Source organism: Protomyctophum bolini, assembly GCF_963924005.1.
Source record: "Protomyctophum bolini genome assembly, chromosome: 7".
In the NCBI taxonomy this organism is placed as follows: domain Eukaryota; kingdom Metazoa; phylum Chordata; class Actinopteri; order Myctophiformes; family Myctophidae; genus Protomyctophum; species Protomyctophum bolini.
In genome coordinates, this window is record NC_137868.1 from 32,074,032 (window position 1) to 32,091,731 (window position 17,700).

The 17,700-nt window shown below is 40.2% G+C and overlaps 1 protein-coding gene across 1 annotated transcript; it reads right to left on the bottom strand.

The window, feature by feature from the left end:
- Nucleotides 1–2,013: 2,013 nt before the first annotated feature.
- Nucleotides 2,014–4,891, bottom strand: ncoa7a (nuclear receptor coactivator 7a). The gene is made up of 6 exons (XM_080767405.1): nucleotides 4,809–4,891; nucleotides 4,207–4,341; nucleotides 3,710–3,862; nucleotides 2,936–3,031; nucleotides 2,596–2,669; nucleotides 2,014–2,351 (listed from the first exon to the last, which is right to left on the bottom strand). Exons 1-6 carry the CDS (start codon nucleotides 4,875–4,877, stop codon nucleotides 2,198–2,200), a joined length of 681 nt encoding a protein of 226 aa, XP_080623531.1. The 5' UTR covers nucleotides 4,878–4,891; the 3' UTR covers nucleotides 2,014–2,197.
- Nucleotides 4,892–17,700: the final 12,809 nt, after the last annotated feature.

Below are 17,700 nucleotides of genomic sequence, written 5' to 3' on the forward strand. Positions count from 1 at the left end.
TTTGTCAAGTGAATTAATTGTGTAATTTGTCACAATAGCATTGCTGCATGCAGGCCATAAGCTTTAAGCATTTAGGGATTCAAATAATTTGCGACAAAGAAATAATGGGATGGTTATTCACATTGTATCACTTTTTAATGATGGAAGTTAGCAGATTTGGGTTGGCGTGTAGGCTGCTATTAAAACAGTAGGCCTACTGTAGCTCTGTATTAGAAAATGCCTGCAGGAGATATGGGTCTAGAAGTTTGTCCAAGAAAATACTACTGACATTTTACAGTCTAGGGATTTTCAACTGATTTTGACCCAGGGACCACCATCCTGAATAAGAGCAACCTGATCGAGGAGTGGACCACCAGGCATTGTGACGGGTGGGTCCAAATTATAGACCCACCTGACACAATAGTGGTGGGGGTTCATGCACCATTCCATGGGTTAAGATTATTTTATTTTTTCTTCCTTTTACTCATATCACTAATCACACTATCACACATTCATGAGCTGTACAAAAAATGTAAGTTCAAAGCATTTTATTACCAGTAAAGAGCAGGAATATCGCTTTACAAGAAGCACAACATTTGTGTTGTATAGGCCTACAGCCACATATAAATGCATTACAAAAGTATTTTTCCCTGGACCAAGCAGGACAGCCCAAGTCCTCTCAAAATATTATTTGCATGCAAACAAGAAACAAGCGTAGTAACTAAAAGTATGTTTGTTTGTTTACAAAAAAAGAAAAAATAAGTATAAGGTATAAAACCCATGCTTTAACATGGTTCAAACTTCAAACTTTGACAGTGCCAGCACTGCATGACATATATTCAAACACAGGAAGCACAGACAAACTTTTCTCCACCCTGGATTTATTTTGTTATAAAAATAGACATTTAAATAAAATTATGGTTCAATGACCATTAATCCCTGTTTTGTACTTTGTTGTACATGTGTACGCGTGTGTACAAAACATCTTCTTCACCAGCAGGCTTAGGCTATAAGCACTGAACATTCAAACTATTGTCCCACGGGACAAAGATAAAGGTACATTTATAGATACGTATGATGTCACATGGATATCTTTGCAGATAAGGGAAAACCACACTTCACCCAATAGTAATGTTTCTCTATTTGATTTGGGGCTTATGCTCTTAATATATTGGTATATATATTGGTAATGTTTCAGAGGAAGAGTGAGCACTAAGGAAGAGCGGGCACCTCGATGTAAATGCGTATTTTTCCACAATGATAAAAAAGCTGTATATTTGCTAAATGGTTTTAAGTATCTAATGTAAAGTAGGCCTATACATGATTAGAACATGCTTGAACATTCGACAATTGAGGTCTAAAATTTCTACAATTGCTACAAATTGCTAAAAAACCAGTTTAGCCAAGCAGTCATTTTGGGCATAAACAAGAAGTTGAAGGGTGCTAACTGATAATGATAATACAAGGTAAAATCATGTAAATTGTAAATCATGTTATATTACTTGAGACCTTTACAATATTACATCGATGTGCCCACTCTTCCTGGATCCATTTCATGACCCTTGGCTTGAAACAGTGTTTTGTAGATAGCAGTAATTTAAACTCCATGTTGCGATGCTCCCCTCTCCTCTCCATAGATCGAGGGATCAAAGTATTTGAAGCAGTCAAATACTGTGGTCAGTTACTTGCCTTAGAGACATGACCATATCGGTGGTTTAAATCACCTACCCTGTCAACCCTGAACCTTAGCACTTCTCTCAAGCCCTTGAGAACATTAAGTGAAAATGCAAGCAGAAGTACATTAGGACGCCCAGGCGGTGGCGTAACCGTCTGGGCACCCGACTGGTGATCCAGTCGCAGTGTGCCGCGGGTTCGACTCCCGAGCCCGACACAGCCTTTACTGCATGTCATCCCCCCATCTCTCCCGTTTCCTGTCAGCCTACTGTCTGTCCTTTCAAAAACCAATAAAAAAGGCGTAAGCCGCAAAAGAAAATATCTTAAAAAAAAAGAAGTACATTAGGACAAGGGGGGTAAAATGCGTATTAAAAACCAGACTGAGAACCACTTGGTATGGCCACATCTTGTAACCAAACCACACTTGGCAGGTATTGCTCTGAGAAGTTACGCAGAAGCTAAACGCATCCAGGCCTGATGCAAGCTTTGAAGCGTTTAAGTCTTACTTTGAGCTTATTTGTACTCTCTCTCTCTTCATTTCTACTCAGTTCATCTCCCATTCATTCTGTATGGCCCAGACTTCGATGTCTTGTATCGTGAAGTCTTGCTGTGTGGAAAGAGGTGGGTTGTCGAAGGTGGCACAAGTGGAACTGGAACCACGGTACAAGTCAGCATCCAGCCATAGACCAATGCCAGTCCTACAAGCAGAGCAAGAAAATAACTCATTATAACCAAATCCCTACTAAGGGTTGCTGTTTTATCTAGTCAGATAAGGCATGAGCATGAGGCATAAGTGAAATAGTAAGGTCATTATTTTATGACCTTATAAAGTATTTTTGTAATCATTATAATATGGCAGAGATGATTACTGAATAGGGAGCTACTGTATGTGTTATACATTTCTGTATCATATACATTTTAATGCAAAAGCAGATTACTTACCCTCCTCCACCAATCTGCAGTGCATCTGAATGGCCTCTCACAAAGTAAGAGTTTTTCTCAGTCCATCTGTATGCCTGGGTGAGAGGGACAAAACAGCACTTAAAAATAGCACACACCAAAATTGCATGCATGTTCAAAATTACAATACCTAATACAGTGACAGTGATTGCAACTTGTGTGTTTGTCAAATATTTCAGCATTTACTGAAATTTCTATTCTATTGGCAATATATTCAGTACTCCCAGTTTAGTCACCTTTAGACAAGCTAAAACATATTCTGCCAGCAAGACTCGTCTTGGGACTTCCCACACCAAAGTTGCATATTCCATTCCAGTCTTACCTTGAAATCGGGGTTGAAAGTGTAGAGGAAAGTCTCTCCTGTTCCATAGCAATATTTACTGACTTTGAACGGGTCAGAGGAAAAGGCTCCAAACACCTGCGAGACAGAAGGCTCTGGTTAGTATCTGCAGTAGCACTGCACTGCATTGCTCTTCATCAAAGTAAGACCGTGGTGGCGGACAGTAATTCGACTGACAATGCTGGGAAGCAGTGGTGGAAAGTAACATTAAGTAAATTTACTCAAGAAGTACTTTAAATACCTCAATTTTGAGGTATTATTTACTTTACTGTATTTCCAATTCTCATTACTTTTACTTCTACTCCACTACATCTCAGAGGCAAATATTGTACTTATACTCCACTACAATACTTTAGAAAATTTTAGTTACTAGTTACTTAGATTTTTATTATTATTACAAAATAACATAAACACTTCAGGCCAATATATACATTTCGGCCATTTAAATAGCCGATCTTTTATAGCTGATATTTTCAAAATAATCTTTATACATTTTATAGTAATTTTAAAACTTGTGAAACGGGACATTCTGCAGTATAGTACTTTTTACTTTGGGTACTTTAAGTACATTTTGATACCAATACTTTTGTACTTTTTAAATCATTTAGAATTCCGGACTTTTACTCGTACTATGTAGGCCTACTATGTAGTACATAGTAAAAAATGTGAGTACTTTTTCCACCACTGCTGGGAAGGGAGCGTGTGTGTAAAGAGTAAAGACAAAAGGCAGAAACCAAGAGAGAGAGGTATGCCAACCTTCTGATGCACGTCTTTGATGACCAGCAGGACAGGGCTGTCGAGGTCAGCCATGTTCCTGTACAGTGTCTTCAGACTGCTGCCGTGGAGCAAAGTGCTGTAGACCAGTTTCCATGGATACCCCTGGGTTCTGGCTGGCATGTGGTTGGCTAGCTGTTAGGTACAGGAAGAATGGATGAATCAAAAATGTTGATGGATATGATAGTAAGAACATTGGTAGATAAAACCAGTTTGATGTAAGCCAAATGTACGGCTACACTTATAAATAAAGTAGTGTACTGTTGCTAGTGTGCTATATTTATAGCCGCTATACAACCTCACAACATGTCGCAATTGTGAGACTTTGTGAGATTGTAGATCGTCTATTTTTGGCTGCTGGCCTGGGGTTCAAGTTGTTCAAATATAAAATAAATATTTTATCTTTTTGTATTATTTGTATTTGGGGGGGTGGGGTATATACATTTTCCAAATACCACTAGTGACTATTAGTGGCTCACCGTCTCTAGGTGATGGTCATTCAGTAGCAGGCTATCATCTCTTAGGACAGGACGGAGTTCGTCAGTTTCCTCCGGTTCAGACTCCTCTGTGCTACATATACTCTGACGATGTTTGGATTCCTTCACGTTGATGATCTGAGGGGTTAAGACAATGCACATTTTAAACAGACACTTGATTTATTTCTGCAACCATATATTCATTAATCACTTTTTTGCAAAATAGTAAAGATGGCAGCCCTACAAGCTCTCAACGCATCACATTGCCACGTGGCGGTGGTGGTTCAGGGGTAGAGTTAATGTTTGTGTTGGCTCTGTTTGTTTTACATCACCATTACATCAATTAATCAACATGAGTTAGACTTTAATATATTAGCGCCCCTCACTTCACACAGGTGTGATTTATTTCAAATTAAATGACGCCTCGGCCTTGCCACAAATATTTTAGGAAAGTTATCCAAGATGCTAAAAGATGTAGGAACACCCATTCATAAATGGATGAATGAATGAATGAACAAATTTACACATACAGTAATACACACTGTACACTATACACACACAAACACATCTTTCAAGCTGGACAGAGAGAGTCAGAGTAGTCCTACCTGAACATAAGGCTCCGAACTGTGATTTGCAAAATAAAGCACCCTGATATTGGCAGGTAGCATCCTCATAGTTTTTTGATCTGACTCTGACACTCACATTGCCCTGCAAGCACCATTTTTATCTGATAACCCCACCTGTTTGTAACCGCTATTCTAGCACTGAAAAATAGCAGCCATCCCATTGGTTAGGAGCACTGCAAGAGGAAGGCGTGTTGGTTTAACGGTGCGGGGAGAACGTGGTTTCTGTTCACACAAAACAGGAGCTTAGAGGGTTGGTTGGAGGAAGTTATGGCCATAAATAGGTTAGGAGAGTAGGATTTCCCGAAGCTACCTGGCAAGTTGCCATTACATCGCGGTTGTGATTAGTGTCTCCTTCATGATTGTATCTTTCAAGATAAACAGACATCCAACATACAGACATGATTTACAAGAATACACAACTAAGCCTTTAATGTGTTTTCTTTCATACATAAAAAGCATACTCATATTTTTTTCAGTTAGACCAAGGTATACATAATAGTATATAGTCGCTGCTTTATGAGTGGGTGACAAATAAACCCCTTACGTACACATGGTCATATTCATGACAAATTGGCCTTATATTAACCCTATACTGGGTCCACCCTCCTTTCCCTTGAATGGTGAGCCTGTAGATCTGCTGTTTTCGACAATGTTCACCTATTTTCACCTAATATGACATGCAATATAAGGTGCATGTGATGGTGTCCTCACCTCCCAGTTGTTATTGGATGTTAAGTAGGGCTTGTTCTTTTCCCTGATGAGGTAGTGGGGCTGGCGATGCTTCTTATGACCTTTGGTGTAGATGGCAGGAGACCACTCCACAAAGAACGTTTTGATGTGGTCCACACTGCAGAGGTAAATAGACAGCATTTATTAGTTTGCATTCTATTATACTCCACAAGCGCAAGCATGCATACAGACCTTAACCAGTAAGACGCCTGAGGGCGAGAAGCGAGTACTGGCCGTGTCTTGAGTGTACAGGGTTTGATGAGGTCATATCAACATATGGAATGTCAGAACAGGTCAGCTCCATATGGAGATCTAAGGGTGGCAGCGGTGAACAGGTTCTGACATATATCCATATACTAATATTGATGACATCAGGAATCTCCATATATGGGCTTAATTGTGACAGCAGGTCGCATTTACTATGACATCAGGGATCTCCATCCCTGATGATGTCACGTGATGTCACGAGACCTGGGCACCATATGCTTTCCCCATGTATGGGGATTTTGAGTGATACACCGACAGGAAATTCACGATTCCATAGTTAACTGTGACCTTTGGTCACAATAAGGACTGTGAAATGAAATGAGATTGGTAATTCTTAAGTGAGAACACGCTAATATACTGTATGAGGTGGGCTTCTGCAGACAAATATCATGGTACAATATGAAGAGGTAGAGCAGTATACTGTACGTACCACGCCCACTCAGGCAGTAATAACATTTGAATCCCCATGCAGTCAAACATAAACATAAACATGTCATCATCATCATCATTATCATTATCATCGTGACCTATAGGCTACAAGTCAGCCTAGTCAATTTGTAAAATTTTCAAAGATAAGTTTGGTGTTGAATTTGGAATAATTCAACACAAATACAACACTATTTATTCATATTAACTTACGTGAGCATACAACTCAATCTTTTTTTACAAACACATAAAACAGAGAACTATACAACTCAATCTTGAAGTGGATGACTTTCTTAACTACTTTATCTTTTCTCCAAAGACCACTATTCTAGCCAAGTCTTCCCAGAAACACTTGCAAAAGAATGGCAAATACGTATACAACATTTGAAACCATATCAAGCCACTGTACTTACAGGCCTTGACATGAAAAGTGCGAAAAAGGAATTGCTATTGCTACATTGTTATCATCACACTGATATATTCACCTATCCAGAAGACATATCCTTCAATATGAATAACAAAATGATTGCCTAACATTAGAGTGCCAATGCTAGTGCCTTGCCATTTTAATGATAATTGATGGGGCTGACCCCGGTCATCTTCCATGTCATTAAGTCTCTATACTTACTCTCCAATGCTGTAGGCAACTCCCATGGCTGGAGAAGAGAGAGGTAGTGGAGTAGAAAAGAAGAGAGAGTGGATGGATTTGAGACACTCAGGCAGCGTGTCTAGTTTGATCTCTGCATGGTCTGTCTTTTATACTGTAGGTCATGACTTGACATAAGCCCCTTGGACAATAACCCCTCCCTTTCTCCTTTACAGCCAAGGTTAGTGCATTTCACACAAGGATTTCACAATGATGCTAGGAAGCCAAAGTTGGTGACATATTAACTTGATCTGCTGTTTCACTGTCCCTATAGAAGTAGGCTGGAGTTAAGAAATTGACGTTGTCAAGGCAATGTCTCAGGGTGGGTGAGACAGCCTATTGGAAAGACAAGTTTGTCTGTTTGTCCGATATTTTGAATTTTTATTGTCTAGCATCATGACTCCCCTTGCGACAAAATATGTCATTTAGAGTCATACTGTATGCAATCTGCAAATGGTTGTGGCCCACATCAAGTCACATTTTGACCAATGTGAGTTTTACTCACATTTTATTCACATAGCGCCTTTACACATGCACATGATACATTTTCTGTGTCTGCTACAGGATTTAGTCAGTATCTCTTCACAATAATGCAGGCCATTAAGATTAGGTTAGATTATTATAATGATTTCGATTAGGCTAGATTATATAATGATCTATTTATTTATTTTTACTCTGCTTTAACAGTTATTGCTTGCTACGTTGATTCTAGTCCCTGCCCACATGCGCAGGTGAATGCTGGATATGATGAGATGTTAGGATCAATAAGAGGCCATAGGATAGGTGTAATCAATATAAGATAGTTAAATACATGAGTATAAGCATGTGTGCGCATCTGTCTGTCTGTCTGTCTGCGTACGTGCGTGAGTGCGTGTGAACAAATTCCCGTAGATAGAGTTCAGACGCAGTGAGTTGCACTCTATTGACATTGTTGATTACAATGTTACAATGTTGATTACTATTACTAATTATCTTGATGATTATCTGACTATTTTGTAGGCCTACGGTATGTCTACAGTATGTCTTTATTTTATTATTATAATATGTCTCATTGTCATGTTGTTTATGTCCTCTATTTTCCATTTGAACATAATTACAGACCTTCATACTTTTATGTAGTTAGGCAATTGGGAGTGATTTACTTCAGTCATTGCTGCAGAACTTGTTTCACCTCTCAGCCACTCCAAATCCTCTTTGTCCAAACATGCCTCCATGCAACCACAAATAGCATAGGACTACAGTAGGCCTAAGCCACAGTAGCAGCCAGCATGCCCACCTCTGTAGCGAGCGAGACAGCATGGTACAACACATTGACAGACTCAGGCAGACTCAAATATCAAGGCACACACGTGCTTAAACATGTACACAATCAGATCAGGATCTTTTTTTTGTCATTCACTGTGGATTTTGCTGTGAATGTGAGCAGCACACACACTTTGTATGCATAATAATAATTTGTGAAAATAGCCAATGGTTTACATTCACCAAGTCATTTCGCACAAAACATGCACATGCCAATAATAGGGACGCTAGAGTTGGTTAAACTCAAGATAAATTACAGTTTCGTTTTTGGCTCCAATAATGTGCACTTTCACATAATCTCAACATGCAGTAAAGAGCTGATTTCCAGTACAACATGACCTCTGAGTCTAAACTGAAGACATTGATTATTTTAACCTTTCCAGCGGGCATGATCATGTAGAGGCTATTGTCCAAACTTAGCTCTCCTGTATGTGTGTGTGTCTGTGTCTGTGTGTGTGTGTGTGTGTGTGTGTGTGTGTGTGTGTGTGTGTGTGTGTGTGTGTGTGTGTGTGTGTGTGTGTGTGTGTGTCTGTGTCTGTGTCTGTGTGTCTGTGTCTGTGTGTGTGTGCCTAATTATGTGCCTGCATGTGTATGCTATGCACACTTCCTAGCACACATACTATATGCATGCATGCATTCATGCACACTCAGTTATAGCCCGTAGGTCCCAGCATTTACCAATCAATTCCCACGTGCGTCAATCAATCCAACAGCATAGCCAGAGCAGAGTTCAGTCAAAAATGTATTAAACATTAAAGCTCTATATTATGATAATAGCCGAATCAGTGTTTGTTTGTTCAGTAACAGAGGTCTCGTCTCCAACAGAAAATACATTTTCAGGTTACAAATGTATTTATTGTCTTTATACATTTCTAATGAGTTTAAAAAGCATAGACTCAAGATGTGAGTTTAGCATTGTCTGTTTTGTCTATTAACTTCTCAGGCACTTTAGGGGCCGGCCCCATATTTAGTATGATAGCTCATTGTGATGTATTCATATTTTACTATACCTACTTATACTCACATGATTGTTTATCCTGTCTTGGTACCATAATTAGTCTTTGATACTGTGTAAGAGGATAACAGGTGACTTTAATTATTGTTGATTGTATCTCACATATATAAAGTCCTGTTATCTTGTCATAACGCTGACGAAGGCCACACAGGCCGAAACGCATTCGTTATCAACGTCAGAGGTAAATCAATTCATATAAAAAGGACATACAATGAGTGCTGGCATTTTCTTAATTTCAACTTGTATATTCGAGCCTTGCACCATATTCTAACCTGGAGTGCTGCGGGTTGTCTGCTTCGGCAGTACTTTCTTACTCTAGGTTACAAATGTAATCCAATCAGGAGAGAGAACCACACAAAGATCATTTATCAGCTTCATGTTTGTAGTGTTCCAGTTCCTATCTTCTCTGCTTATTTACATATAGTGTCACGGTCTGTCTGTCCACAGACCATGGCCCCACCTTGGCCACTCCCATTCATTTCCCAACCACACTGCAGGCTCACTTAAGGAGTTAAGGCTCATACATAGTCTGGATTTTCAGTGGTGAGGTGACCACCGAACTACAACATGACCACTGCCCCAGCCCTTCTCTCTGTTTTTACTCACCACCGCTCAATGTTATTTCAGCTCTGGTCGTCCGCTCACCACCGGAGAGGTGGTCACCTCACCACCGAAAATCCAGACTATGAATGAGCCTTTACACACCTGTGTCCAACTCCCTCATCAGCCAACCTGTGAGTGTCAACTCTTTGCTAATCAACCTGCTCCCTATAAGACTGGACTCTTTGCAAACACTCACTGTCAGTTCATAGCTTGTCTCCACCAGGCCGAAGGCATGGGGAGAGAGAGAGAGTGTGTGTGTGTGTGTGTGTGTGTGTGTGTGTGTGTGTGTGTGTGTGTGTGTGTGTGTGTGTGTGTGTGTGTCCGAGGTCCGTCCGTCCGTTAACAGCTAATCTCCGGCAACGTTAACCTGGTCGATGCCAAACTTTGCACACACACTCCCTAGATGCCAACAATGAACCTGATCTGCCCCAAATTTTCCAGAACAGCCTGTTATAGCGCCACCATGAGGCAGCTTTTCACCATTTTTACCTATACTGTAACTGCATCGATCTGTGTGAAACGTTGCACGCACACTCCCTAGAGGCCAAGGACCATAGCCAAGGACAAACCTTTGACCTGCATTTTTCACATCTACCTCTATAGTCATCTGTCCGATATTTCATATTCCATCGTAATTGGCTAACATTGGCTTTCAAAGTTTGTAGGATTGGCCCGTTTTGAACAAAAATCCTCTAATCATGAAAACAGCGTGCAATTTATGTGCAATCTTTCCTACTAGGCTGAGGAATATATCCCACCCTTTTCACATTGGCCTATTATAGCGCCACCAGGAGGCCCAAGGGGCACTTTTTCTAGTTGTTGATGCAGTTGCCTGTTCTTTTTTTGACTACTTTGTCATTCCGACGATTCAACTGCCTGCTTCCTGCAATATCAGTGTAAGGTTTGCCTCAGTTCTTCATTAAATACTTTAAAAGCTGCTCTGTTTCCTGTGACTGCATTTTGGGTTCCATTCACTTTGCATCCATGACATATATTTGCTAATTTATCTATCACAAAAAAAATTACTTGTCTATCCTGTATGTATGAGTTCTCTATCCTGATATAGGATACAATTCCTACCCCAACCTGAAGATCTGTTGAGAACTGCAGCGATGGGAAGACCCCTGTTATTGAACAAACACTATATTTCTATATGGGAATATGAAGCTATTCAACACTTATTAAGGACGCCAGGCCCAGTAAACTCCTGGCAACTTCATTTAGGTCGGAGATGAACTGCTTCAGCACTAATCCACGACACGTAGCTCAGCAACACTGTGTGGTGGAGGTTGTCGAAGTAGACCAAACAGCGGTTCTGAGCATTTGCTTAGCCAGCAATACGCTCAGAGGTAAATGTAACTTTAGTGTCTCTTTATCAGTGAAATCACGGGTGTTAATTTTACTGTGTGAGTGTAAAAATGAACTCTTATAGGTTTATTTTTTTACTAGGAGAGTTAAATGAATGTTCAGGAATTTGCAGTGAAGACTCTGATGCAACCTGTACTGTAGTAATGGGCAGAGAGTGTGTTTTATGCCTGATGAGCGTGTAATTGCTCTGACCCTGCACTGCTATTCAGGGTTAATGAGTGATGTTCCTTAGAGAGCAAAGCTTGCAATGACCCACATTCTGTGGTGGTGGACAGTAAGAAAGTACGTAGTACTTGTACTTTAACTAAAGAGCAACTCTCCAGACAGCAACATTAAGTTGTAGTTGAATACAATACGCTTCAAGGGGTGCCCGGACCAACGGACTGATATGATCTAATCTGATTTGTGATGTAACAGGTCGTATTTGCTTTCATCTATGCTTTGCTGTTCATAATGCATATCACATAACCATTCAATTTGGGATAAGTATCCCGGGCAATCATTAAAATATGCCGGAGCTATGATTCCATGACATATACTGTACAGCCTGTTTATTGGACTATCAGATAACTCTCTCACAGTATTAACACATCAATGCTCACACTGTGGTTAAAACATTGGTTAGTGAACCTTGAAGATGCATGCTCACACTGTGGTTAAAACATTGGTTACTGAAAACTTCCGAATGATTTTTCCAGATGTAGGCCAAACCAATGCATGCTATCATTTTTTAATTGTAACATCAGATCATCTCCATATTTGGGTCAAGTTTTGTCCCAATATGATTGCCACTACCAGTATAAAAGTTCTTTAAAGTAAAGAAATATAACAATTTGTGCTGATTGGTCCAGTGGTTTATAGGATCAGCCCCGGACAGACACCCACAGGCAGCGTGCACTAGCACGCACACACCAATACCCATACACACACAAACACACGCATTACTGTACATTTGCCCATACACAGTACACACACCAACCAATTAGATATACTCATGCACACACCAACATGCATTAGATATACTCATGCATTGCACACACCAACATGCATTAGATTTACTCATGCACACACCAACATGCATTAGATATACTCATGCATTGCACACACCAACATGCAGTAGATTCACTCATGCACACACCAACATGCAGTAGATTTACTCATGCACACACCAACATGCAGTAGATTCACTCATGCACACACCAACATGCAGTAGATTTACTCATGCACACACCAACATGCAGTAGATTCACTTATGCACACACCAACATGCATACTCATGCACACACCAACGATGGAGGCAACCATGCCAGTCAGACCACAACCTGTGGTCAGTGCATTTATCATCAATGATCACTAACCAACCAACATCATCATGGTGGCCGTAGCTGGGAAACACAAGGTCCCCAGTTTTCTCACAAGCAATAAAGAATGCAGTAAATGAGAGCATTGCAATAATCATTTGGCTGTATAATTTTGTGAGAGTTTAGAGGACCATAAAAAATAATTTGACTAAAGTTTTATAGTCTCTCACAGTGGCATTATGGCTGAATAAATGTGTCTGTCCTATACATAACCTAGTACCAATATACTTGTTCTGGAGGCTGGCACTGGCAGGTAAAGATTATGAGACATTGCATATCATTTAGTCTATGGTTGAAGCCGTCATACATTTGGAGTATGACGGCAGTGGCATTTTTACCTGCATGTAGCTCAGGTATTCTAATAACAAACAACATTAACGGTGAGTCGTTATCTGTATCTGCTACATTGTAACAAACTTTGCACTGCAAAGATGGAGAATTTTCCACAAATAACATTTGAGATATATTATGAATGGTAACACTGTAAGGCAAACAACATGTGCTTATAACGGTTATTAGATTTGCGCAAATGAAATACATCAATTCAGTCCATTAAGAAGACCAAGCTGAATATGCCTTGAGGCAGAAAAACAAAGAATCATCAGTTTCCTGTGTGGAAAATTTTGTTGACGTAGGTAGCAGCCACAGCAGCAAGTGTGAAATACATGATGGGTAAAGAATCGACAGATATGAATAAAGATAAAATAACGTTAAAGTGTGTGTGTGTGTGTGTGTGTGTGTGTGTGTGTGTGTGTGTGTGTGTGTGTGTGTGTGTGTGTGTGTGTGTGTGTGTGTGTGTGTGTGTGCACGCGAGTGCGTGCGTGTGTGCCAACTAAGTCAGGTAATGAATCTTGGTTTACATAGAAGTCAGTCAATTGGGCTTGATTTGAGGGGGGGGCTTAGGCGGGGCTAAGCCTCCACCAGAGGGAGGCCGTCCCTGAAGCCAGGCACTAGCTGCCAAATGACAGAATTTATGTCCCATATCTGCTTGCCCCACACATGTGACAGGTGGTCTACTTTAGCATATGTTATAAGAGTGGACAGCTAGTTAACATTCTAAAAGTAAAATGTATTAATTAATTAATTAAACTATAAGTCCCTACTCCAACCCCCATTTTGTTTGCTGTCTTGAATAGCCAATCAAACAATTACTGCTTTTATCTTCTTCTTCTTTCAGTCTACTGTGCTTTTAAATGACCAACTTTAATCTGGTTCAATTTAATCAGATCTTAAAAGTAAAAAGTACAGTAACTACACCCTGTGCTTAACGGAAGGAACAGTTTCTGAGGTGCGACTTTCGATATCATATCTCCATATCTGACCTTAGGTTGTTAAGGAAGTAAATTTTCCAAAACACGACATGCACCCATATACCACAAGCAAAAGTAGCATGTTCTCTGTTTTGAAGTTTTTGCTGCTCTCACGTCTAAAGTAAATATTGTTGGAATATTATTATGTGTTAAATGGATACAGTGGCAAAGACATTGCCAGTAGGCACTATTGATAATTAAATTAAGATTGCATGCATGCATATGCTGTTTTAATTTGGTGAAACTAGTGTAGGTTTTGGAGAAATGACTGTTCAGAAATATTTCTTTCAAACCATTAAATCGCATGAATATTAAAACCCAGTCAATATTGTACTGAATACAATATAGACTGGGCGACACTGTTGTCTCATTGATTTGGGATAGTTAATCTGCAACTACAATCAGTGAGCTGAGACTAACTGCAGCCATCAAGCAGCAGATTTTCAAGCATGTTAATTATTTCACAATGATTAGGCTGAAATTATTGTATTTCTTATGGAATTTCCATAGCTTATACCAAAGGTATAAGCTACGGTTGCAGTTAAATATGAAACCTTGCGTTTTTGTCTCCGACTCACAATCCCCGTCACTCACAATCGTCACTCAATCTGTCACTCACAATCCTGTGACATCACTATGACATCATCACATTCATCAGGGACGATAGTAAAATCCCCATACATGGGGAAAGCCCCCATACTGTATGTTGTGCCCAAGTCTCATGACATCACTATGACATCATCAGGGATGATAGTAAATCATGGATCATAATTATCATAGGAAATGCAACCTGCTGTCGCAATTAAGCCAATATATGGAGATCCCTGATATTAAGCCCATACTGTATGTTAACTATGAAATCTTGCGTTTTTTGACACTCAAAATCCCCATACATGGGGAAAGCCCCCATATATTGTGCCCAGGTCTCGTGACATCACTATGACATCATCATCCCCATACATGGGGAAAGCCTGCCCCAAAGTTATTTGTGCAGCCGGCCGGGTCTGGCAGCTGGCGAAAACTAGAGTTCTCAACAGGTCAGAATATTAAGGCCCGGCCCTACCTGGGCCTCATCAAACCCTGTACATTCAAGACACTGCCCCCGCTGCCACCCTTAGATCTCCATATATGGAGCTGACCTGTTCTGACATTCCATATCTTGATCTGACCTCATCACACCCTGTTCACTCCTGTTCATTCCATATATGGCCAATGCATGCTTTTCGCCCTCAAGCGTCTTACTGGTTAATATGAATTATGATTACATTCCAGATTAACGTCTGGAGAAACATGTTATCAGCTACAACTGTCCAGGATCATTGTTATGTGTTGGTGTGGATTTGTCCTCATATACAGTGGATATAAAAAGTAAATTGTATAATCAGAATCTGCTATCTAGTGGTCAGAACTTGCCTTTGCAGGTTAAATTGCCAAATAAATATAGTAAACCCTATGTGTTTTGTACCAAACTGCTGTTTTACTTTTGGTGTTTAAATTTTATATTGTGCATGCTCTGTGAATTAAATATTCCATAACATTCATTGTTTCTCAACTAGAATAGTGTGTCTATGACTCTTAGCTATGCAATCTACAGTATATGGCAATACATGGCATATTGTGATCTCATATGACACGTCAGTCCTGGACTCCTGGTTAGCGCTACACAATTCGGCCCCATCATCTATCTCTCCAATAACCAGTGGTGGAAAAAGTACTCACATTTTATCCATCCATCCATCCATCCATCTTCAACCGCTTCTCCGTAGTCGGGTCGCTCCACCAGAGTGTTCCAGACTTCCCTCTCCAGAGCAACATTAGTGACTTCCTCCTGGGGGATCCCGAGACGTTCCAGGGCCAGTGAGTCCATGTTTTTCCTCCAACTGCGCCTTGGTCTGCCCCGGGGTCTCCTCGCAGTGGGACTCACATTTTACACTTAAGTAAAAGGATCAATACTGGAATGTAGAAATAGTAAAAGTCTGGTTAAAATGTACTTGAGTAAAAGTATTGACCAGTATCAAAATGTACTTAAAGTAGAAAGTACTCATTATGCAGCCATTACACACATTTGTGTATAATTATAACTAATTACACAAAGGTAATTTAAGTATAATATTTGCCTCTGAGTGAGACGCAGTGGAGTAGAAGTAAAAGTATTGACAGTACAACCTCACAACATTGAGAGCTACAATACAATGACATATACTATAATGACCATGTCCAAAATAGGGACACCAGGAATAATATAGTTAAGACTCAGCCAGACTATAGCTTTCTGTCTCCCAGGTTATGAAACAATCTTCTCTTGGGGGTAACTTAACCACTTAAACCCCAGCATTGGGATTGTGGGGAAAGCTTCCAATGAAAATAGCAGATCGACCAGCTCACAACGCGTTGCATCGCCTTGTGAGCTTGTCGATCAGCTATTTTCAACGAAAGCTTCCCTACAATAACAGAAAACTGAAGAGAGTAAGAGACACTAGAATTGACTATTGGGCTACGGTCAGAAAACTGTTATTTTATGTATGTAAAAACACATCTTCAGACCCATTCTTTCTCCAAGGCATTTTAACATTTGAGTGCATCAAAGCAATCACAAAGAGTCTCCTTTGTGTCTCCAAACACAAGTGTCAAGTAAACATTTGAGTGTGCTTCTGTATTTAAATTGAGAACTAGCTTGTTGTTAATCCTCTTCTCTTAATTTAAACTCTCTGGGCTCCATTTTCTCACTTTCCCCTCTATAAATTAGACATTTGTTGTTGCGTTTTCTCCCCTTTCTTTTCTTTTACTGTTTGCTAATTTTATTAGCCAGGGTTTAATCTCAGAGGAATGCATTTAATCTGTTTCCCAGGTACCAACCTAAATCTTTCCACTAATACATAAAAGTACCCAAGCTCATAAATGAAAGTCAGGCACAGGCAGACCAGCCATAGATAGACTAGACATACACCTACACGTATGTGCACGGCTCGAACGCGGCGTGAGCGAGCCTACACACAAACACACGTAATTCATTCATTCATTCATTTGTTTGGTGGAAACAATTGGAGTGAATCATTGGGGCCACATCCTCTCTCACACTGGGCCACTTCAAGGATCAGGAAGTCTTTAACAAGGACAATCTATCCAATTCACACGAGACAGTGACGGGATTAAGGTATTTTATGAACAATTGGATCCATGATTAGATCTCAAGCTGTGAGAGGACTGTAAAGATTTAATGAGACCTGATTTAATGAGACCTGATTGGATGAGTGTTGTTGAGTGAATATAGTCCCGGTTATGCTTATGGTTGTGTTGAGCTAGGTGTCCACTTGGTGACGGTGTGTGTAGCATGACCTGGACCAGACAGAGGCACAATATTCACTATGCACTTACCCTCCTTGTGGAGAGGGGGGAGGCTGCATGGAGGTGTGACTTTATAGTCCAGGAAGGAAGTGAGACCACATTTTCATGACAGGTGTTTGGTCATGAACATATGGCATCATGACTATATAATATCTAAATATCTTAAAACACATATTACAAACATAAAATCCCGAGGAAAGTGTTTCTTGTGTGCTAAACATAATTAAAATAAGATATGGTTGTAATAAGGGGTGAAGTAGCACTGAATGACATGTGGCACTGTGACTGAATGACACACACACACACACACACGTGCACGCACATGCACACATGCGCACGCACACATGCGCACGCACACACACACACACACACACACACACACACACACACACACACACACACACACACGTCACACGCACGCACACACACACACACACACACACACACACAAACACACGCATGCACGCACACACAAACACACACACACACACACACACAC